This window comes from Muscardinus avellanarius, assembly GCF_963383645.1.
Source record: "Muscardinus avellanarius genome assembly, chromosome: 17".
In the NCBI taxonomy this organism is placed as follows: domain Eukaryota; kingdom Metazoa; phylum Chordata; class Mammalia; order Rodentia; family Gliridae; genus Muscardinus; species Muscardinus avellanarius.
The window spans coordinates 61819343-61844223 of NC_137803.1; the positions used below are offsets into that span (position 1 = coordinate 61819343).

The 24881-nt window shown below is 44.9% G+C and overlaps 1 protein-coding gene across 5 annotated transcripts in view; it reads left to right on the forward strand.

Moving 5' to 3' along the window:
- Positions 1-24881, forward strand: part of PTPRM (protein tyrosine phosphatase receptor type M) — a gene marked incomplete at both ends in the record, with an annotated part of 778612 nt that overhangs the window by 722539 nt on the left and 31192 nt on the right. For 3 of the 5 annotated variants that reach the window (XM_080714510.1, XM_080714512.1, XM_080714513.1), the window contains 3 exons: positions 19615-19731; positions 22966-23120; positions 24252-24387. In XM_080714510.1, coding sequence (XP_080570636.1) covers positions 19615-19731; positions 22966-23120; positions 24252-24387 — 408 coding nt within the window. Of the gene's footprint in view, positions 1-19614; positions 19732-20372; positions 20424-22965; positions 23121-24251; positions 24388-24881 lie in introns of all 5 variants that reach the window. The other 2 variants (XM_080714509.1, XM_080714511.1) reach the window with 1 other exon arrangement.

Genomic DNA, 24881 nt, shown 5'->3' on the forward strand with positions numbered 1-24881 from the left:
AAACAAATGAAAGAAAAAGTAAAATAATAATTATGAGAGCAGGAGTTTATGACATAAAAAGCAAAGGAAAGATATTAAAGACCAAGAGAATACAGAACTGGTTTTGTGAAAAAGCTAATGAAATAAACCTCTGGTAATAGATTGGAAATATATTAAAAGGGAGAAAACCACATATAACTAGTATTGGAAATAAGCTAGGGTTCTTATCATAATAGAATGACTAACAAAATATTAGGAAACACTTGAGAAAAATGTGATGATTTTTAAGACCAACTCCCAAAGAAACGGAAATTCTAAGTAAACAATTACTTAAAAGCTGAAGTGTGGTTTAAAATGACCCACGGAAATACATCACACCCAAATTATTTGTAAGTGCTATTGAAGGGATAGATCATTCAAATTTTAAATATTAGCCGGGCGTCGTGGCGCATGCTTGTAATCCCTGCGCTTGGGAGGCGGAGACAGGATGATCGCGCAGGTTCGAAGCCCCTCACTGGTTTAAGAGACCCTGTTTCCAAATAATAATATAAAATAGATTTGGGAGTATAGCCCGGAGGTAGAAGGGTTCCATCCCCAGTACCACCAAAAACATTTTTAATGTTATGAATATAAGAAATTTTATTAATTTTATAAATACATAAAATATAAATACATTTTATAACTGTTATAAAAATATTCCAAAAATGGAAGAAGAAAAATCAGTCCTCCAGTTTATTTTATGAGGCCACGATGGCCTTAAAATCAATTCCAGGCAAGGAGTATAAGAGAAGGGAAATTACAGGTGTCACAAACTGACAGAAAGAAACGAAGGGACTGATGTGTCAAAACAGCCCAGGTGTTGTCTGTAGAAATCAGTGGAAAGTGTGTAATTAGTGGGGAAAGTGTAAGCTTTTCAGTCAAGCACTAGGGCATTTGGTTACCTGTGCAGACCAAAAATGGGTCCAAAATATAACAATTATATCTCCAAAACTTGTAGAAAAATACCAGAGAAATTATTTGAGTGTATGTGTGTGTGTGTGTGTGTGTGTGTGTGTGTGTGTGTGTGTAAGTAAGTAAGTAAGAAAGTAAGTAACTGGGAACTGAACCCAGGTACATTCTACCTCTGACCTATGCCCCAAGCTTTTTTTTTAAGCATGGTATTGCAAAGTTACCATGCTGCCTTCAAACCTACAACCTTCCTGCCTCAGCCTCCCAAGTCCTGGGATTACAGGTGTGCATCACCACCCTGGCTAGACTGATTTTTTTTTTAGATAATCACTTAAAGAAGCCAGGTGAAGGAGAGCACACCTATAATGCTGGGACCTGGGAAGGCTGAGGTATGAGGATCACAAGTTTGAGGCCAGCCAAAAAAAATTAGGGAGGTCCTCTTTCAAAATAAAAAATAGAAAAAGGGCTGGGGTGTAGCTTAGAGATACAGTGTTCCTGGGTTCAATCCCTAATACCAAAAGGAGGAGGAGGAGGAAGAGGACGAGGAGGAGGAGGAGGAGGAGGAGGAGGAGGAGGAGGAGGAGGAAGGGAGATAGAGAAGGAATGAGAAAGAGAGAGGGGAGGGGGGAAGGGAGGAAGGAAGGAAGGAAGAGGGCTGGCTGGCTCAGAAAACCAAAAGCCCAAACATTAAGAAAAGGCTTGGAAAGTTCGACCATGTCAACATGTAAAACATTCTGAACAATAGAGACCATGCTAAGTAAAGTGGCAAGTGAGGTGGGGGGGCAGGATATTATGGGACCATTATGCAAATTATAAAAACTGACAGTGTAACATTTTAAGTAAAAACTATTCCTTTTCTTCCAACTTCCCCTCTGCCAGAGCAGGGTGAGCGGGCAGGTGAGGGGTTCAGAGCCCAGTACAGTGGATGCTCACCACAGGGCCAGCCTCTCTCCCAGGGCTCTTGGGAAGCAGGGCACTGGATGTAGCCCCAGCGCACTCGCCAGCTCGTGGCAAAGCCGGCTGGGCGGCTCTCGGCACTGCCACTCACTGGCTCATCGTTCTGAAGGGTGGGAAGGTCAAGGTCTGGCAGGGTTGGGATCCAGGGAAGACTCACTTTCTGGTTACTTTATATGTGGCCTGGCAGAGAGAAGGGGAGCTCTCTAGGGTCTCTTATAGGACACTAATCCTGTTGGGTTAGTACCATCTTTATGATCTGATTTACCTTGAATTACTTCCATACAAGCCCATCTCCAGAAATAGCCACCTGGAAGGGTTTAAGGCCTCAGCCTTTGAATTTTGGAGGTACATAAATATTCACTTCTTAACCACCTGCTTCATGGGTTTCTTGTAAAGATTACATGATTTCTGCATGTCTAGTAGTTAAGTTTCTGCCTGTATGAGAGCTCAGTAAATAGAGGTATTGGCTTAATCTATACCTTCCCACCCAGAAAGCAAGGACCTGCAGTGACGTGTATAACTACTCCTCCCTCTGTGCAAAAACTACCTTCTTTTTCTATGAAAGCAATAATAACTATTAGAAGGGTAAAATGTCAACTCTACCAGAATGTAAGCACCTTTGAGGAAGAGGCGGCCATTCCCAAAGCCTCTTTACCGAATGCCTAGAATTCCGTAAATGTCCACAAAGTGTATGCGTGAGAATACTTTCGCCATAGCATCGCCGAACACTTAGCACATACTAGGTTAGCTATAACATAGCCAAGCTTAATATTTCCTCTGCCTTCATGTACTTTTTGTTCCTTGGCCAAAATACACATTCAATTCCAGATCCTTCATTTATTTCACAAATATTTGTTGACTGTCCACCTGTGATGAAAAGGATGTATCTGGAGATGTCTTACAGTGTTTTATGTGTTTTCATAGCAGCCATGTGTTTCAGTCAGTATTCTTACTGCTGTGTACCAAAAAGCCCGATGGCCACAATTTAGAGGAAGGAAGATTTATTTGCTCACTGTTTTGGAGATTTCAGAGGTTCAGTCCATGTTAGGACAGGCAAAGTCTCTGGAGCTCAGCGCATGGTGGCAGGAGGCAGAGATAGAAGAACACAAAGGCTCTGCTCTCATATCATGGAGGCCAGAAGCAGAGAGAGAGAAGGGGAGGAGGAACCATATATAATCCCATGGCCACACCCCCAGGAAGCCCACCTCAGCAACCAAGCCCTACCTCCAACATGGCTGCCTATCTATTACATGAAGTCTAGGAGAACATTTAAATCGAAGCTGTAACACCACATTTCCCCCAAAAGTAACTCACCACCTCCAATTTTAAATATTTGCATCAGAGCTCACTTTCAAGAGAATCCTAAGGTAAACTATTTTGAAAAGTAGATAATTATTAATATAAAAACTACTACTAAATTTTTAAGAATAAAGGCATACGTACATTTTTTGCTGAATTGATATGCCAAAGTATGCTACACCCAGACTCAGCACTTTAAGTGATTATTTTTGTTACGGTTAAGACTGTTACGGCTTGGGAAACTGTCCCTGGGGACCTTTGTTAGGCTCCCCAAGACTATTCCCATACAAAAATACAAAAAACGTGGGTTCTTGTCCTGAGCTAAGGATAGATATGCAATAGCCCAGACTCTTGCTGAAGATTTAAAGAAGTTTATTAAAAAGATTGAAATACAGAAGATAGTTAAAGCCTCATGTAACATGAGGGTGTGCTTTGAACAAAATCACCAAAATACAAAACACGGAACAGACTTTTTATGCACACGACATCTTCCATCTTGTTTCACGCAGTTCTGACGTAGTACAAGTCCCTGTAATGTTCCTCCCCTTACTTTTCCTGCTGAACTGAGTTTACACCTATTTTTCTCTTTTCCCAAAGGTCAAGCCCCTCTTCCCACCCTAGCTAGATTATCCAATTATGTAAACCTCTGTTTGGAATGAGGAAGTCCTAGTTCCCCTCTCCTATGGACTTGCTAATTACCTTTAGTTAGGTTAATTTACATTAAAATAGTTGCCTGCTTCTTGGCAGACACCAAGTCCTTTCACAGATCTGCCCCTCACCCACATTTTGGAATATATTTATTAATAATCAGAGTTTTCTCAAATCTTCCTAGGCCATTCCCAATACTGGTACAATTTTCACCTGACAAGTTAAGGAAAGAGAGAAGTAGCAGAGTCTTTGGTTGAAAAGTCAAAAGAAGATTATGCTCTAACATTGCTATAGTAAAAAGTAATAATAATAGTAATAATAAATTAATAACATCAATGAGATATGACACATTTTTCAAGAAACCAGGTTTCATTTCAAGTAAACTGGTTTGGGAAAAAAAAAAAAAAAAAAAAAAAAGCACACGTACAGAAAGGCCGTGTGATGGCGGCTGCTGTCCTCTCTGTCAGGCGGTCGGTCTCTGTTTATTTTCGTGATGCTAGCTACTCCTGGCAAATCACCATGAAAACTCCAGCCAGCAGGGTGCAGCTGAAACAGGGACGGTGGTAGCGAGGTTACTTATGAACCTATGTCTAGAGGGCTAAAAAAACTCAATAATTTTAAGTCTGGTAAACTTATTTTTAAAAAGGAAAAAAAAAAAGTCTTCTAAATCCTTAGCAGATTGAAGAGACCTTGCCTTGTTGGGTCCGTCTTCAATTAATGATGACATTAATGGCATTTGTCCTTGAAATGTCTGGCACGATTCGGGGTGACACAAGGTCATATTCCCTCTGGAGAAAGAAGGCTCTCACCTTATCCCAGGCTGTTTGCCATTGTTTATCCCTCAGTTTTCCTTAAGGACCATTTCTCCATTTTCCATGCATAAAAACCACCACAACAAACCATCTGAGAAATCAAAATGACATGGATTTTTAAGAGCAACCAGTACCTACTTAGCATGTGCACCACACATGGTGTGTCCTCCATGAATTAAACATGAGCCAGGCAGATGCGTGTTTGTTTACACACACTTGCTTCTGAGTGATTAAGTCGGAGCCGGGGACCTCTCCCCATTCCTGCCCTGAAGCGCTGTGCATTAGGTGGCTTTAATTGCCGTTTCACAGTCACTGGGAGTCCTTTCCTGTCTTAGCACCTGGTACAGGAGACAGAGATGCTGCAGTCCCCTCCAGCGGGGTCCCCGGTACATCTGCCAGGACCCGTCATTACCTGAGACTTCCTGTCACCACGGTGCATCCCCCTTCAGCCCGTGTGTGCTGGGAAGGGACTCTTGTCAGTTTTCCTGGCACCTGCCAGCAGCCGCACACCTGGTATTTAAATGGTGCGGGAATGTGCTGTGATCGTTTTCCCCCTTTAATGAACCCACCTGAGGGGCATTTCGGTTTTTATCCGGTTGCCTGTTTCCTAGGCATTCCCAGTTACACTGTTTGTGTGGAGACTCGCATACCCTGCCACGGCGTTGAACTATTCCATCTGCCAGAAGTCTCATAACCAAATCTGCAGGACTCCCAAAGGAGATTTTTGCACCGGTAATTTAAGCTAATGATTTCTAAACATATTTAGTCAGTTTTGTGAAGACCTCATTAGAATGTGACTGTTTATTAAAAACCCAAATCAGGCCTCGTAGTCATTTAGGAAAATCATTGTCGTATCACTGTCAATAGTTCTGGTAACAGGTGATAAAATATCTTATAGGTAAGAGAAGTAAGGACCGGAGACACTAGCCTCCGTCACAGACAAGGTAGGGAGGAAACCATCACAATGGATATTTTAAAAGATATTATCTACCCAGAGAAGCTGGCCTAGCACTCCTTTCACAGTACTTCTTTCCTTTTTTTTTAAATTTTTTATTGGTGCACTGTATTCATACATCATAGTGGGATACATACTTTTGTAGACATACATGCACACATCGCCCAGTCAGCCCCCACCCGATCCCCACCCCGTTCTCTCCCCATCCCTCCCTCCCATGCTTGGCTTAGTGGTTGACATCTAGTATTATAGCAATTTATCAAAAATTAAAAATGATAATCTCACATAACAGTTTCATTTGTCTGATACCAAGCTTTTGATGACTTAAAGATAACATTTCAATATTTCTTTTTGCTTTCTTTCTTACCAGAGAATCTATTTTTTCTATTTTTTAGGTGAAACTATCATATATTTATATATTTATTTTTCAGAAAAAAAATCTATCCTAATATGGAATATGGACTCTAGGTACCCACAACGATCTTGAAAAAGAACAAAGCTAGAAGATGTATATTTTCTGATTTCAAACCATATAAAGCTACAATAATTGAAACAGTGTAGTACTATTCTAAAGGCAGATATGAAAGAATAACGTAAGAAATAAAAAGATTAAAATAAACATTAGACAGCAGAGTTGATTCTCTTAAGAATGCAAGGGAAGTACATTAAGATTCCAAGTGCCCCTGTTATGTACAACAAAGAACATCTGCTTTTCTGCACAAGTATCAAAATCCAAACTCAATGGAAGGTGCGAGAGAAAGCACATTTACCCTCTTGCAAACGTGAAAATATGTCTTAGTAATGAGAATGGCTTCAGGAATGCCTCCCAGTACAAAATAATATTAATACTTCCTAACTACATTTCTTTGTCTCAAAGACATCAAACTTCTCAGTGAAAGGGAAAAGGTTAATTGTTCTTAGAGACATTGCTGAAATGTTCCTGCCCTGACTCACACTGTTCCCTTTCCTAGACCTTCTTTAATGAGCTGGACTTTGACGATGGATATGTGTAACCTGAGTAATTACAGCCTTCACCTTTGATTCATGTGTGCCTACTGGACGAACACCCCACTCCCTTCCTATTTTCTGTAACCACTTCAGCTATCCCAAGGACGAAGTTGCTCCAAGCCTGGCCTTCCCACATTGCTTTCCCCCTGACTTTTCACTGCCCGTCGGCCGCCTCTGCCTGTGAATTCCATAAGTGCCACAACATGTCCTCAGACACTAAACGTCATTCACTTCCAGACTCCTGCTCCCCACTACGTCTTATCACCCAAGATGAAAGAAGAACTTGATGGTGTGCCCGTGACAATCCCTTGCCCGGTCTTATCAGTACCATCCGAATGGTACGTCTTCCTCTAGCTTGCATCGTGCCTTCGTTATAGCCTGAGAACTCACCATCTTCTGCACCAGCCTCAAGTGACAGACTTACTGGTTACCCACGCTTCACGCTCTCCACACCAGTGCTACATTTATTTTACTAAACGTGGTTCTTGACCTGCCATGCCTCTGCTCAGAATCCTTTAGGGTTTTCTTTTAAATCCAGAATATAGTCAAATCTCAATTTTCGGCTAATCTGTCTCCTTCACGTGATGGCTTGATTCTCCTACACCCAAAGCTTATTTGCTGCCACTGTCTTACAAATTATTTAAAAGGCCACGCAACCCGAGTGCTGTGGTTTAGGTCTTAAATGTCTTCCAAAGGCTCATGATTTTTTAAAGACATCATCCCAGCATGGCGCTGTTGGGCGGTTGCGGAAACGTTAAGAGGCAGGGTCTAGTGGGAAATCCTCCAGGAACTGGGAGCATACTTTGAAGGGAATATTGGGACTGTCCTTTTTATCTGATCTACTCGTTGTCCAAAAGTTATGCTATCTATAGGCAGAGTAAAAATGATTGTACTTCTGCCAAATGTTTTCACGAGTTTTATTTCTCTTAGCACCCTTACCCTGTACGTATATATAATGATTCCTCTTTTCAAAATAGAAAGACAGGGGCTCATTGAGGTGAAATAATTTGGCCAAAGTCACAGAACTAGAACTTAAATCTTGGTTTGTCCAGCTATACAGCACAGGCTCTTTCTACAAGTTCACAGAGCCTCACTGTTAAACTGTTAAGTCCCAGGTTTTCAGTTCTGCAAATATTTCAGTGAAATTGACATAGGTGCATTAAAACAGGGTGGAACTCAGCCAGGTGTGATAGGAAACAGCTGTAATCCTAGTACTTGGGAGGCTGAGACAAGAAGATTGCAGGTTTGAGGCCAGCCTCAGCAATTTATCTAGAGCCTCATAATTTATTAGAGAGACCTTATCTTAAAATTAAAATAAAATAAAGCTCAGTGGTAGAGTGCCTTGGGGTTCAATTTCTGGTATTCTTTTCCCTCAAAAATTGGTTGGAAGTCATAATCTAGAATTTGCATTATTATTTAACAAATATTATTTAACATTTTATATTGCAATTAGTATAATTCTACTACTATATGGTTATATATTATACATTTATATGCTATATTTAAGTTTTTATAAGTTTTCCACATCTGTGATGATGGGACAAAAGAGATTAGAGTTTCTGATAGGTATAGGGTTTGCATTGTGTGATGGAATAAGAATCCAGTGGCAAATGTAATAGTGGTTCAGTATGTGGCAAAGACGTAACTATAGCTTGTTCTTAGAGAAGTGAATCAAAGGAGAGAAAGAGCAAAATGTAGAAGGGAAGCAGTTGGGTCAAAACAGTAATTAGAATTGTTGAAGTAGTGGTGTGTGTGTGTGTGTGTGTGTGTGTGTGTGTGTGTGTGTGTGTTTAGTAATAATGTAGTATATTAACCCATTTTTCATTACTGTAACTAAATACCTGAAGCAGGCTACTTTATAAAGAAAAGAGGTTGATTTAGCTCATAGTTCTGGAGGCTGGAAGACCAAATAGCATGGTGCAAGCTATACCACATCATGGCAAAAACACCTGGGTATCTCTGTGCCTTTATGCGTACACGCTCCCACTCTCTTCTTCTCTCCCTCTCTCCCTCTCTCCCTCTCTTTCTGTCTGTCTGTCTGTCTGTCTCTCTCCCTCTCTCTCTCTCTCTCTCTCTCTCTCTCTCTTTCTCTCTCTTTCTCCCTTTTGTCATACTAGAATTCAGTCATGGAGTGTCCACCATGATGACCTATGATCACTTCTTCAACCTTAAACTCCAATTAAGTTTCCACTATTTTAATGCCATTAAAATATTGGAGAGTAAACTCCTGTGTGTTTGGAGGAGGGGCAAACCACCTCCATTGCATCATGGGTAGACATAAAAGTAACTGGGGGTCTGAAAGGAAGAAGCATCTGAAACCAGAGACCCAAGGTATAAGGGAAAAAGGGGAAGTGGTGGCAGAAGGTCAGACAGGATGGGAGGAGATTCCTTCAGCGTGGGTAGTTGTTCAAGGCCGGGCCTGCAAAGAGAGATTAAACCTGCCCTGCACACAGGACTGGGGACTGACACAGTGGTCAAGCTAGAGAGTAAAGGATTCACGAGTATCAGGGTCCTTCACAAAAGGAGTGCCCTGCAGAGCTGAGGCTGGGGCGGAGGAGGGAGAGTTAGCACTCCCAGGGCAGGTTAGTGGAGCGGGCAGAGAGCCAGAGCAGGAGCCAGGGTCTCCAGGCAGTGACAGCTACAGGAGCGCCCAGGGAAGCCGCAGAGGTGCTCAGCAGGCTCACAGAGAGAGGGCGAGTGTGGAGAGCACTGAGTCCTTGTGGGGGAGCACGGGGATGCCACACTGGGCATTGGGCTTTGGTTTGCAAACAGTAGAGGGCCCCCAGCCGATTTGAGTGAGCAAGGAACACGCTAGAGACAGTGTCAGCCACCGGAAGTCAGAACAATCACTAAGGACTTGAGGAGAAAAAGTCACTGGTGCCGGGCGTGGTAGTGCACGCTTGTAATCCCAGCACTGGGGAGGTTGACAGGAGGATCACAGTTTGTGGCCAGCCTCAGCTACTGAGTGAGGCCCCTTGCAACTCAGTGAGACCCTATTTCAAAATAAAGAATAAAAAATAGATCTGGGGGTGTATCTTGGAGGTACAATGCCCCTGAGTTTTATCTCCAGTACTGCAAAAAAGAAAAAAGAAAAGAAAAGGTCACTGGTAACCTTTTGCTTCCTTAGATTAAGAGAGAGAAGGCCTATCAGGATTCTCAGATGGTATATAACAGAAATCAGCTCTGACTGGTTTAAGCCAAAGGGAAATTGCTCAGAAGAATACTAGGAGCTTCAAATGCTGCGATGAAGAGGAAGGCTTGCAAACAGATTAAGAAAGGGAACAGCTTTGGAGGCTGGGAGCCTGGGGGCCCCCTGCAGACCTGTCTGGCCACCAGGCTGGGCTAAGAGCATAAGAGCACTGTCTGCCCTTCTCATCATGCTCAGAATTACACGAGATAGGGCCCTCGCTCTGCAGTGCCCGACGCTGTGCTCACTGCCCACTGTCTGGGGCCGGACCACTGACTGACAAGCTCCCCACGGAGATGAATTCACTCCTCAAGGGGCCGCCCAGGGTTCATTGCAAGGAGGGATGCATGGATGAGGGGCATGCGTTCTGAGTGCAAGCAAGAAGCCAGCCTGCAGGGTCCAGGAAGCAGGAGAAACCGAGGAGGGCTAGACCAGATTAAAACATGTCAGATACTTAGCTGGGGAGGGAAGAGGGAGAAACAAGGCCTCACACAGAGGCGCATGTACAGTTAGAGGCCATTTGTGAGGTGGGAGACCTCTGAAAATATGTATTTGTTAAGGAAAAGAACCAGGAGAGGAAGAGATTGGTAATTTTATAAAGTACACAGAGGCTGGAGCGCGTTCACCAAGGAGGCGGGTGGGAACGCGCTGAGGGCCAGTCCGTTCACCTTGGAAGGGAGGATGTCATTTTCTCGGGCCCTGCAGAGCAGGCAGGAGTGCAGGCACTTCAGTAAATGTAACGAAAATATAATTACACACACCCAAGAACAGAGGTGTCTGTGGTGACACTGAGACACTGGAGGAAACTGGGCAAAGAGCCGTTTTAAGCAGACTTGGGACTCCGGGTGTGGAGCGAGCCTAGAGTAGAGGTCAGGGTTCTCTTCCCTTGGAAGAAGATAGGAAGGGGAAGATCTAGGGAAGGCTGAAGCGGATTGCAGCGGGCTGGGGGAGACTGGGATCCTGTGACCGCCAACAGGCTGTCCCCAAGGCCCTGCAGGGAACAGCGCTATGGCTGTGGCTCAGGGGAGAGAGCACTCCAGGTAGAGAACCAACCAGCCCTCACCCCGAGCTTCAGTTTCACAGCCTGAAGTAACGGGAAACTGACCCAAAGGGCTCTAGAACCCCGTGTTTCTATGAAGAATACTATCCCATGTGTTGTTTACATTCTGGTGAAGAGAGCCACTTGGGGTCACAGCTGCATCCATCCAGATGTGTCTCGATGGTTCTGTTTCAGTCAGGGGTGGAACGTGAGTGCTGGGATAGAGACCATCCCTGAAAAAGCCTGTGTTGACAGACAGAGATGCTCAGAGGTGGGGTGAGTGAGTCAGGAGGGTTCTGATCTCATCAGAGAGTAAGTCCACCAATGGACTTCTGGAGTAGAAACAGGCCGGCGGGGCGGGGCTAGAGGAGGCGGGTCACTGAGGATATGGTCTGGGGACTGTGTATCTGCACCACAGCCTGCCTGTCTGTCTCCGATGCCCACCACCATTCCCTGAGCGCCACAGATGTGGCCAGGCCTAACGTGGCCTGAAACCTTCAGAATTATGAGCAAATGAATCTTTCTTCCTCTAAGTCGGGGTCATCAGGTGTTTTGGCTTCCAGTCCCCACAGCCATGACTGGGTTGGTGTGAGTACCGACAGTATGGAGTCTGGGTTTTTAAAAGGGAATACCTCAATTCAAAGTCCTGAGCCAGCAAATACATAAGTAAGTAAATTGACATCCAGGCACATAACACGTTTTAATTTGAGGCTAACTCTTGCCTTCCCTGGGCAAACAGATGAAATCTCTCTCAGAATTTGAATATTCTTAGAACCCTATGAAAGGCTCTTCTCAAACGTGTGCATTTGACACACATGTACATTAATGCACACACGTGCGCGCGCGCGCGCACACACACACACACACACACACACACACACACACACACACTCCTGTACTCAGAGTCTCAACGTAGCTTCAGAAACGCCCTTCCCTCCACACTCAGCACACTCTCTGTTCTGAGTGTTGGCCACTGTCGCAGAGGGCCATCCATGTCCATTCTTGTTTCTCCCACATTTTTATAAGTCAATTTGGTAGGACCTGGAACAGAATGTGGTGGTATGACTAGGCACCAGGGAGACAGGTTTTGTCAGTGATCGATTTGTGTTTTAATTTATGCAGACCATAAAAGATGTTCAGTCTGTTCTTTAATTTATAGGCCATAATTTGAAAACAGTCTAATCAGACAGCAGGAAACTCGTTTTGAGAGAATGTGTTCTTTTCAGAAGTTCACCAAATTGCTCGCAACAAGCCACTGGTTTATCAGTTGGCACAATAAATCAATCTTGCTTCCCCAAACATAGCGCCAGTTCTTCAGACAAGGATTAGCAGTACCCCATGAATATCCTGCAAAGAGTAGGAAAGGAGTCCAAGAAAAGGACATGGCTTCTTGGAGAACATGTTCAATCACTTAATAAGGATTTCCATGCACACCCTGTTGTGTTCCGTGTGCCTTCAGATGGGCCCCGTGCAATTAGGAGTTCTTCTTGTCTATGGAAATATTTTACCAAAAATGCTTACTCCTAGCTGGGCACAGTGGCACATGCCTATGACCCCAGTACTTGGGTGGCCGAGACAGGAGGATTGCAGGTTCAAGACCAGCCTCAGCAACTTCGCAAGGCCTTTAGCAATTAGACCCTGTTTCAAAATAAAACAAGGCTGGGGATATAGCTCAGAGGTAAAGCACCCCCACTTTCACATAAACACACACACACACACACACACACACACACACACACACAGTTTAAGTTTACTCCTTAGAGAATGGTTACTTCGTGTCTGTTTATTGATTTAGATAGCAGATTTGCTCACTTTTGAAAGGTAGACTGTCCAGCTGGGTACCATGGCACACATCTATAGTAATCCACCTATAATCCCAGTGTTTAGGAGATTAAGAAAGGCAGAATGCAGGTTTAAGGTCAGCCTTGGCGATTCATAAGACCCTCAGCATCTTAGTGAGACCCTGACTTGCAAAACAAATTTAACTAGGAAACTCCGCTGACTATAAAGTTGAGTGGTGATTTTGAAAAATGTGAAACTAAAAGAAAACATACTTCTCAGAACCACACAGCTTTATTCTTCAGTCTTATTAAAAGGCTTATTAAGTATTTTACTAAGTACTATACAATGTAAAGAAATGAGGTCTACTACACAATATTTCATATCTATAATGTTTATGCCAACTTTTATAAACATTTTTTTCTGATAGCATTTTTGCAAATATATAAGTAAGTAAATCTGCATCCATGCACACACACACAATATAATTTAAGGCTAGCTCTCGCCCTCCCTCATGGTGCCTATGTGGGTGAACGGACTAAATCTCTTTTAGCATTTGAATATGCTTAGAACCCTAGGAAAGCTTCTTCACAAATGTGTGCATTAGACACACATGTGCATTCACGCGCGCACACACACACATGCACACACACACACACACACACACACACACACACTCCTGTACTCAGTCTTAAGTTAGCCTCAGAAATGCTCTTCGCTCCACTGGGAACAGCTCACTCCCTCTGTTCTGAGTGCAGGCCACCGTCTGTCTTTTTTAAAATTCTGTATGAGTAGTCACAGTGAATTGAATTTCCTGTGGGGAAGACAGGATCAGTCTCGTGTTTTTTCTCTCATACCTCTTACATCTCTGCCGTTGTCAGTTTGAGGAGCCTAAACCCTCAGAATCTTCACTCGTGTTTCCTGCTGGGCCTCCTCCCTGGTACCCACACCACAAGTTAACATGCAGGTACTGTCCTGCGCCTCAGTAACGTTAATACCTCGTAGACTGCAGGGGCCCTATATGATTATAATGAGGCTTGGGAAAATTCCATCATCTAGTATTTTTGCTGTACTCTTTCTTTTTCTTCAAAACTTTATTTATTCTTTTTAGTTTTATGTGGAACTTATACAAAATGGCATGCATTCAGACTGTGCTTGGTGCCCTCTCCCCCCCACTTCCCCTTCCCCCTCCCAACAATGAGTGTCCAGGTCAATCATGCTATATTTATATTTTTACACAAATTCAGATGTAGCTCCTTCTTTAATCAACCTCAGCTTCCTCTCCCATCCTTCCATTCTAGTTATGGTGAGATTTCTCCTCCATTGTCTGGAGTCCCTCTGGTATTCCTAATGCTCCCTAGTTTGGGCATATTAGAGAAAACACATGTCCCTTCTCTTTCTGTGCTTGGCTGAGCTCACCTAACATAATGTTCTCCAGGTCTTTCCATTTTCTTGCGAATGACATGATTTTGTTCTTCTTTATTGCTGAGTAAAAAATTCCATTGTGTGTATTTCCCATAATTTTATAATCTATTCATCTGTTAATGGAGACCTATGTTGGTTCCATACTTTGGCTATTGTGAATTGTGCTGCTGTGAACATAGGTATGCATATGTTGCTGTAGTTCTCTGAATTCAACCCCTTTGGAAAGATACCCAGGAGTGGTATAGCTGGGTCATATGGTGGATCTATTCCCACCTTTCTTAGGAATCTCCACACAGATCTCCATAGTGGCTGAACTAGTTTGCTTTCCCACCAACCGTGTAAAAGAGTTCCTCTTTCCCCACATCCTCACCAGCATTTGTTATTTGATTTCTTTATGCTTGCCACTCTGACTGGGGTTAGATGGAATCTCAGCGTAGTTTTGATTTGCATCTCCCTGATGGCCAGTGATATAGAACATCTTTTCATGTATCTATTGGCCCTTTGTATCTCTTCTTTTGTGAAGCGTCTATTCAGTTCAGTTGCCCATTTCTTGATTGGGTTATTTGTTCCTGAGTGTCTGGCTAAATGGCTACGGCTGGCCTCAAACCTGTAACTGTTCTGCCTCCGCCTCACAAATGCTGGGATTAGAGGTGTGCCGCCGTGCCTGGCTGGATGTATCACGCTGATCAACCCGCTGGACCTTGCTTGCGGGCCTTCCACTTCTGCATTGCAGAGCGGGAGAAAGTAGAAGCCTTGAGAAGGATGGAGACCCGCCTTGGCCCTTGCAAATCATTTGCTTTCCCTGGGCCAATGATCAAGGCCGGCCACGGCTTGAGAATTGGTTAAGTACGTCCAATTCCGAGCAGGAAGGAAACCGAGCATGGGCGTTCTACAGAGGTTTGGGAACCGTCTCTCTGATGCCAGCTCTGTTCAGTCTGAATCTCATTCAGTGGGTCTCAAATTCACCTGCACTTGGAGTCGCCTGGGGAACTTCAGGAAATTATGGGATGCCTCTCTCTCACCCCAGAAGTTGAGATTTAAATGGCCTGGTATGTAGCCTGGGCTTTAGAATTTATTCACCACCCCGTCTCCCTTACCCCGTGATTCTCAGGCATAGGCAAATCAGTGAATTGCTTACTTAGATTAGAGCACTCTGGGATAGCGACTCTAACCACTGCAAAGGGAGCACCGGAGATTGAGCCAACTTCAGGACTTGCCCAGCACACATCTGCACTGCCCTCCCACCCAGCAGATCCCGCGGGCCAGGCCGTTGTCTAAATCCTAGCCACTCTGCGCCGCACACCGGAGCATTGCCTGCCTGGGGGCTTGTTCAAGATGCAGAGTCCTTGAGCCTCCGGCCAGTGCTGCGGCTAAGAACCGCAGCGCAGGCATGCCAGAATGCCCCGTAGGTCAAGGCGCTGCGCCCAGCCTGGGGTGGCACAGCGCTGGCTCCTAGCCTTCTCCTCCTGACTTCAGTGTACACGGGGATTATTAGCTACGGGCTGCTGGTTAAAAGTGACTCTCCCTAAAGATGTTGTTTTCTCAGTAAGTTCAAAGCCACTTTCCGAGTTGTTTCATGTTTCTGAATTCCAAAGCCAAAAACAAGCACCGCTTTGGAGGAGGGACGTAGCCTGCCGCAGCCCTCAGCGAGGTAATGAGCAGCCAGCAGAGCCCAGCACTGTTTACTTGATTGATGGCCGGCTGGAGCCAGCGCGTGGGCACCAAGGTAATTAGAGGATCCAGAGCAGGCCTCGCTTTCCGGGCCGGAGGCTGTTGCCTGACGCGATGAGGATGCGTTGGCGGAGCCTCTCCTGGAAGCTGGGTAGCGTGGCTGCGGGAGGCAGTGGCTCCTGGCCCTGGATCAGAGGTGCTTCCAGTTCGGTTCTGAGGTTCCTGAGCCCCAAAAGGCGTCTCCAAAGCAGTGGATTTAGAGTCTCTGCTTACGGGCAGGAGGTGAGTCTACTGCAAGCCCTAGATGCGCCAGGCATCACCCAGAGAGAAGGAAGCTTCTCTCTCTCTCTCTCTCTCTCTCTCTCTCTCTCTCTCTCTCCCTCTCCCTCTCCCTCTCCCTCTCCCTCTCTCCCTCTCTCTCTCTCTCTCTCTCTCTCTCTGCAAAACAATAACTTGACACAAGTCCAAGCCAGTTAAAAAGCTACTAAAGGGAACCCAATTTAGCCGAGTTTTAGTGGGCTAAAAACAGATGCCTCAAACCGTTTCAGGATGTTCCAGGAGATGAGATGAGGAGGCCGGATCCCAAATGGCTCATCCGCCTCTCCTGGGCCCGTCCCGCCAGGCGCCTCTGTGTGGGAGAGAGGGGCCCACCCTACACGCTCAGAAAGGAAGCCCCCCACGCTTCTGTGCCCCTAATCACTGCTTCACCTAGGCCTCCAGGTGGCAGGCTGGCCGTGGTGCCAAGCAGTTCCGCGCAGAGTGAGTGTTCCTGGCTTTGCTTGGAAAGCAGCTGCCCCAGTCCACCGGAGCGCAGCTCCGCTCTGGGGCTCAGCTGCAGATGCTGCCTGTGGCCTCTGGCACCCTCAGCATCGTACCAGGGCAGGTGGGAAGGGCCAAATTGCAGATCTCACCAGAACTTACCGAAGGGGATTAATTGGGAGCGCATCTGAAGAACCCCAAAGAAAAGCTTTGCTCAATATTGGCAGAGATGGGCCCCTACACAACTACACACACACACACACACACACACACACACACACACCAGACTCATATTTATTGGAAATCTGAGGGCAGACAGTGTAGAGTCTAAAAGAGAAGTTACCATGCATTGCATTCTGTACCTAGTAAATTCACTTATTAGATAAGCAACACCTGGATAAGGTAGTTGTTTTTTTTTTTTTTTTTTTTTTTTTTTTTTTGGTGGTACTGGGGTTCCTGGAATCCCTTCTACCTCCGGGCTACACTCCCAGACCTATTTTTACATTTTTATTTGGAAACAGGGTCTCCTAAGGCAGCGCACGCTGCTGGCTTCGAACCTGCGCGATCCTCCTGTCTCTGCCTCCCAAGCGCGGGGATTACAAGCGTGCGCCACCACGCCCGGCCCTAAGGTAGTTTTACTAGGTAAGATGGCCTAGTATAACATAGGTTGCAGGTGTAGGTGTGATTTTGTTTGCTTATAATTTCCAGAGAAAACTGAATTTTTTAGTGTTATGTGTATCCATCCCATCGAGTTACTAAATTTCAGGCGTGTGTGTGTGTGTGTGTTTGTGTACTATGTCTGTACTTCTGTCTACTCCCTCTGCTTGCAAACTGAAGTAACAGAGAGGAAGAAGCAATGTCCCCAAACATAGGGGAGAATTCCAGTATGTATCACTTAAGCATCTTTTTTCACGAGCACTGTAAAAGCATAGTGATAGAATTTTTACAAGTGAAATTACAGCTGCTGTCAAGTTAGATAGCCCTACATAGGACATCCATGGTCTGTTCAGACTGACTTTGCTGGAAAGGAGAAAACACAGGCCGGTCTCACTCTGGGATGTTGTAATACTGCACAGTACCTGAATCTCTGCAGTATTACAGATAAGCCCTTTATGAAATTAATGTTTCTGTGGCAAGGAAAAAAAGACTCTAAAAGGAGACTAAAATCTGGCTTCCTATTATGTCCACCTGTCTCGAACTTCTAGCCAGTCTTGCCAGCTCTGGGTAATAAGGATAACCCAAAATTGCCAGAAAGTTCCATAGGGAAGCAGCTAGAATAGTGACCAACCCGTGCCACGCTGGGTACAGCAGTGCACTGCGGCTGTCTGGTGTTTGCAGAAATCTCAACCCATAGTCTCTTTGTTTCTAAATATCCTCTCTCTGGGCATCTCTTTCCTACAGTGACCCCGTGACTGTCTTTCCCATGCAGTCCAGCTGTGTGTATGCACTGTATATTTGGTGTATTCAGGACACAATGGCCAAGTGTCCCAGGGTTTGCAGAACAATACCCTTTGCCTGCTGGCTGCTAATAAGCAGGTACCACTGGTTATGAGAAGGGTGTCACCCTAGCTTCAAAACAAACTAGTTTTACACGGGTATCAAATAGAGTTCACATCTATGGAGAAAAGACTGGAGGGTGGTGGCCTATGAGATCCCTCGGAACACTGAGGGATCTCATCGACTGGGAAGAACTGGTGGGAGGAGAGCCTTCCACACAGAAGACGTGGCTTGAGCAGGATCTGGGGTCACAGAGTACGCTTGGGGATCAGGAAAACCACTTTCCCTTGTACATAAGCCATAGGCCAATAAAAAAAGTAGTAAAAAAAGAGGCCCATGATGCAAGTTTGGGCCAGATTTTAAGCATTCCTTACCTGCCAGGCTAAAGATTTCTACTTAATCTCACAGGCAGTATTGTCAATAGCAAAAACTTGAGCGGTGCCATCGATGTGCAGGGATTCCACCTGGCCAGGGTTTTCTGGAATTAGTTTGTATAGTACACTCAGGCAAGAAGATTCTCAAGACTGTGACTGAGAGAATAAAGTGTTGGAAATCACATCTGGGAGGTGTTGTCAAAGATGCTCCTGGAATCGACAACACACCTAGAGTTGGGCTTTGGGAAAGGACTTGGCCAAGATTTGTGCCTGGGTGGGAGAGAAAATAAAGTGGCCTTAGCTCAGGTGTCAACAAGAGAGCAAAAAATGTGGAAAAGACCTCTGTCTAGACATTTTGCCTTTGGGGTGCAAGCAGGGCCTCTAAGAAGAGGCCCACAAAACAAGTGAAAGGTAAGTTGCGTAATGGGGGGATGGACCCAGAGTTAGAGGATGGACATTTATCCTTGGAGGGGCAGGAACAGGAGCAAGGGAAACTCTCGGGCATGAAAGCGAGCCAGAGAGGTCAAAGACAGAAGCTAATGATGCCCCTGCTCCACCTGGGCCTTTGGTCTCTCTTATGGCAAGCTTTTACTGGTACCTGGAGATGCTACAGGACAAAAATAAATAAATAAATAAATAAATAAATAAATAAATAAATAAATAAATAAATAAATAAGAATATTTTAAAAATAGAAAAAAATTCTAGGAGGACCCAAGTGTAACAGATTTTGGATAATATGGAAAGACTTTTCCTACTTAGTCAAGTTTCGCTGATTGGATTTACTTATTTTATTGATATGAATCCATAGTTCTAACTAGGGAAATACATGTAGTTACTTCCTTCAGAAAAAAAAAAAAACCTCATGTTTAATTGTTGTTTCTGATTATCTTCTCATTCCTCCTCAAAAGATTTTAAACTACTTGCGGAAGCTTGGAAAAATTTGAGATTCGGAGGAACTTAAGGAAGGTTTCATTTTTCCTCGCCATTCCCTGGACAGAGATGCCGAGGAAAATAGTGATGACTCTAACTGGGATGTGTGTAGCATATATATAATTTGTTAACTTTAGACCATATTCCTAAGTCTTACTCCTCCCATGGCTCAATTTGGTTTCTTTCCTGGAAAGAGGGGAAAAAAAATGGATGGAAAAAATAGACCTTGTTCTTGAGTGTATGGTTAACTTTTATTTTTGTGTGCAGATTTTATTGTAGTGTGACCCTTCTCTGGGAGAACTGAGCGCAAATAAATAACCCATAATTTCCTTTGTGTTTTCTGAAGGTGAAATGCTGCAAATACTGGCCAGATGACACAGAGATATACAAAGACATTAAAGTCACCCTAATAGAGACAGAACTCCTGGCAGAGTATGTGATCAGGACGTTTGCTGTTGAAAAGGTGGGTTTCAGAGCCCGGCTGTGCGCTGCCGGCCCCGCGTGGTCAGACAGGTAGGCTGTCTCCAGGCTTCCCCAGGGGACAGCTTGCCTTCTGATTCCGTAATAGCTCTGTTCCATCTTTATCGGAAGTCATTCCCATTTTATAACAGTCTACATTTTGCAACTAAACCAGAAGATAGTGTCAGTTTGTCCATTTTCTCCACCTCTCTTTCCTCAACAAAGTTTGTTTGTTTTCAATGAACATCCTTCGGGTTTGGCACACACCCTCCGTGTTGAACACGCGCATGGGTTTCCCAGGGGTGAGTTGTTATCGGTGCTGAGACACGGATCCTAACTCGTCCTGGAATCCCTCCCTCCCTTGATGCCTTTTGGATGGATTTTCCTGGCAGAAGCAATCTACCTGGAAAACTAAGTGACCTCCCGCGAAGCCGGGACGCTCTTGCATGGGCCAGCGCATCCATCCATCCCTCCTCACGTCCATACTGATTTAGCCTTAGTAGAGATGCTGGTGTTGGGTCGGTATATGCGGGGCTTTGGTTCTACTCTGCCTCACCCCATCCGAATGGATGGGGCTTCTGCTCTGGGAAGCACTGTAGGGCATAACGGGGAATTTCCTTATCCCCCCTCTTTCTGCTGACATAGGGAGGGGCCGGAGGTGAAGCAAACTGCAGTCCATCCCGAGAAGTGTCTCAGGTAGGCGGTGGGGAAGGAGGAGGTGATGTGGCTGAGAAACGCTCTGCCTTCCAGAGGCCCTCAGACTTTTCTATCAAGACCCAAATCTCTGCAAAGGAGCCATGCACAGCTGCAGCAGATGCAGCGATTTTGTGGTGAATTGATTCTGCTTATCCTCAGTTACTGGTAGCAGGTCCCTGTGGAGGACCTGGGTTAGAGGCAGGCGGCTGGGCCACTGGCTCTTGGCCCTGCTCTCCACTCCCCATTTTTATTGCATGTAATAAATGCACTGGGTTAACAAGACCAGGTTAGGAAATCAAGGAAATTGCAACATCTGTTTATTGGCTAATTGATGACGACGATTTGAACTCTTCCTTTTTGGTTTGCAAATCCAATTTTGCCATAGAATCACAAGACTGAGAGGACTTTATTTTAATCTGTTACTCATCCTCTTTAGCATTTTTTTTCTTAGCCTGTCTTTTTAATAAGCGGGCAGGAAGCTTGGAGACTTCAAAGAATGTGAAGTTCTGCTTGACTCAATTCTTCAAGTTCTGAACCTCACACTTTGATGTCGAATTTTTCCTTCTTAGGCAGGGGGGGGAATAACCACGTGGAGGATTTTTGCATGGCTCTTGGCAAGAACACTCATGAATAACTGCATTAAAACTGAAATGAAAGACCCTCGATATTTTTTTTTCTTAAGCCAGTGCTTAAACATGGAGTTCTTTGAACAATAGTCAGCTCTGGAGCTGGAAATGTGTCTCTTGCTAAAGGAAGGGCTTGTTTGTTTCTTTATTCTTTTTTTTAACCTCTTCTTGTCCTCAGCTGAATTCCCAGCTGCACAGAAATGTTTCTGAAACCCCCAGTTATATTAGTCATCAGACAACCAGTGAAACCCGATGCTAGGAAGGGAAAGACGGGGAGCTTGTAAATGTATTTGGGGAAATCAAAACGACATGCTGGTGACAGTCTAACTGGGCACTTGGAATCGCTAAGGAAAACAAATCATTGAACGTCTGTGTAGCATTCCCGGACGTTTGAAACTTTCTCATTAAAAGGGAGAGTAAACGAACGGGTGGGTATATACTTTGAGCATCTTACGATTCTGATGGTATTTGGGGACCAAAAGGCGATAAATGGATTTGAATTCCACTCTGCAGAACAGCCAGACTTGAAACGGAAGGTTTCCTAGTCTGCATCTGATGGTCAACTTCCCTTCCTATATATCAGATTGTTTTAAGAACCCGGGAAGCGGGAGGAATATGATCCTGATCTGAAACACAGCACTTGCGCTTAGTGATTCAATCATTCCTCAAATATGTATAAAGCGCCCAACCTGGGCTGGGTGCTGTTATGTGACATGGGTTCTCCCTTCCCATTGTATTACATGGAAAAAATTAAATGACTATCACTTTTTATGTAGCATTAATGCTTTTATAATGAAAACTAAAAGAAAATGGAATTAGCATCCAGCTGGGAAATATTCGGGCTATGACTGCTGGTTGCATCTATGACTTTCTTTCTCAAATGTATTAGTAAACAACAAATGGAGGAACCGCTGTGTCCGTGAAGAGTGAGAGCCGGATGATAAGCCATTCCCTTCGCCAACCTTGTCGAGAAGGAACATATTAGAGGGTGGATTTCTCCAAGGGACAGGTTTTCTGCATTCTAGAAACTGACATTTAGCTCACGCAGAAAATGCATCTTAGACAGGACCCCTTATCACAAAGCAAGAGGCCCCGAGCTTGGCGAAGGGGGTCTGGAATCTAGGAGCAAAGAAAATGCCCATTTCTTCCCTTTGGAATCTATAAGTATTTGGTGCTGGTCAGCTTTCCCAGCCAGAGGGATGCTCCGCACACTATATGGACCACCCCTGCCCAAGCCATCATGCCTAAAGCCAAAGGAGCGCTTTAGGGGCTTGGAAGATGGTCGTGAGCTCTGCTGTTTGTCTGCTGATGGAAACTTTGGGGCTGGCCAAATGTTACCATTTTTCTCAGCAATAAGAAATTGGGTTCCTAGTCACCTACTCTGGGATCACTGAGGCCATTTAACAAATGACAGGGCTGATTGGCGTCATGAATCTCTGACCGCTTAATTCCTTGCCACTTAAACTCTAAGAAAGAATAGCATTTTCATGGAAAAATAAAGCTTTGACATTTGGGGATTATTAAACCAAGACATATTAACATGTTAATAGCAGACGAGTCTCTGTATTTGTCTGCCTCTCTGCCTCTCTCTAAGCACATAAAATACGAAATTTATTCTTTTTTCACTAAATATGTGTGAACGAGGAATTTCAAAGAACCAGTGAGATCATTCCTTTGCTGGAAGTGTACGTGTTAATTAGCTTATTCACCAAACACCACCTGTCTTGCCCACCCACAAATACCTTCCCCAGTGTGATGAACCTGTGTTAAGTCTGAGATTGACCTTACTCCCCAGCAGTTCATCCCCTTCTGGCCTAGGCTTACTGCTTGGGAATGCTGGTCTGCCCTGGTTCCTCGTGTTGATCATGTATCCCCCTCTGTTCTCTTCTGTGTTGCGGGCTGGCCGGGGAATGCAGAGAGGCGTTCACGAAATCCGAGAGATCAGGCAGTTTCACTTCACTGGCTGGCCGGATCACGGGGTCCCCTACCACGCCACCGGCCTGCTGGGATTCGTCAGACAGGTGAAATCCAAGAGCCCGCCCAACGCAGGCCCACTGGTGGTTCACTGCAGGTAAGCCGAGCATCGCCTGAGGAAGGAAGTGGGTTATGGGATACAGGGTCTCATGGTGAGATAGAAGAGGGGGTAAGAAAAATGTATAGAGCTGGATACAGGTGATGGTTACTGGTTACATTCATAATGTGCAAAGTGACTGAAAAATATATATGTATACATATATATGATTATATATGTATATGTACATAGCAATCCTATGTGTATATGAGGATTGAACCCGGGGTCATTCTACCTCCGAGCTACACCCCCAGTTCTATTTTTTTATTCTTTGTTTTGAAACAGGGTCTCACTGAGTTTCAAAGGGCCTCACTAAGTAGCTGAGGATGGCTACTAACCACGCTCCTCCTGTCTCAGCCTCCCAAATGCTGGAATTACAAGTGTGCACCACCACGCCCGGCTCCGATTTTATTTTTATTTTGAAGCAGGGAGTCTTTCTGAGTTGCAAAGCGCCTCCCTGAGTTGCAGAGGCTGGCCCAAATCTATGGTCCTCCTGTCTCAGCCTCCCAAGCACTGACATCAAGGGATATCCCTTCAGCTTTTCTGAATCATGCAATCTTTTTTTTTTTTTTTTTTTTTGGTCGGTACTTAGGATGGAACCCAGGGGCATTCATTCTACCTCCATGCTACACCCCCAGCCCTATTTTTAAAAATTATTCTTTATTTTGAAACAGGGTCTCACTGTGTTGCAGAGAGCCTCACTAAGTAGCTGAGACTGTCAGGGAACCCGCGATCTTCCTGTTTCAGCCTCCTAACTGCTGGGATTACAAGTGTGTACAACATACCCACAATCATGCATTTCTTTTCTTTTCTTTTTTTTTTTTGGAAAGTCTTGGGATGGAACCCAGAGACATTCAATCTCCAAGCTACATCCCCTGTTCTATTTTTTAATTCTTTATTATGCGACAGGGTCTCACTAAATTGCAAAGGGCCTCACTACGTAGCTGAGGATGTCTGCGAACCGCAATCCCCCTGTCTCAGCTGGGATTACAAGCTTGTGCCACCAATGCAGTCAAGTATTTCTTAATAGTTAATCTTGCTATGTGAATGTCACCTTAATAAGAACTTTTTTAAAAAGCAGCAGTCCTCGAACAGTCCTCGCCCCCACTGACAGGCCCCTCTTTCACGCAGCGCTGGTGCGGGGAGGACCGGCTGCTTCATCGTCATCGACATCATGTTGGACATGGCCGAAAGGGAGGGCGTGGTGGACATCTATAACTGTGTCCGGGAGCTGCGGTCACGGAGGGTGAACATGGTGCAGACAGAGGTACCTAGTGTGGCCGCCCTCAGCCCTCAGCCCTCAGCTTGGTCCCCCGCGTTACTCCTGCCTCCCCTCCTCCCAGAGCCAAAGGCAGAGACAAGGTCTGCGGCCATGTCTTCAGAAGACTCTAGCAGAAAAGGGATCTGCCTGGAATTGCGTCCCCTCCCTTCCTCTCTTTCCTTCTTCAGCTTCGTTTTCCTTCTTATAAACACCAAAGAAGGGATTTTCAGGCTACAGACGCTGGCACCAGGAGTTTTCTAGGTAACAGAAGCTATAGCCATGAGTTGAAATGTGCACATTTTCTGTGTCGAGGCCCAGGAGAGCGTCTGCAGCAAGCACTTAAGGTTTCGATGCCCTTCCTTTTTTTTTAATTCTGTCTTTTAAACTAGCTGAGAACCAGAGCAAGACCACTCCTGAGAATAGCTAGGCATCTACCAAGAAGCTCAGGGTAATCTCGGTCCGTTGATTCTTCTCCAGGGATCCAGGAGGAAGAGTAGCCT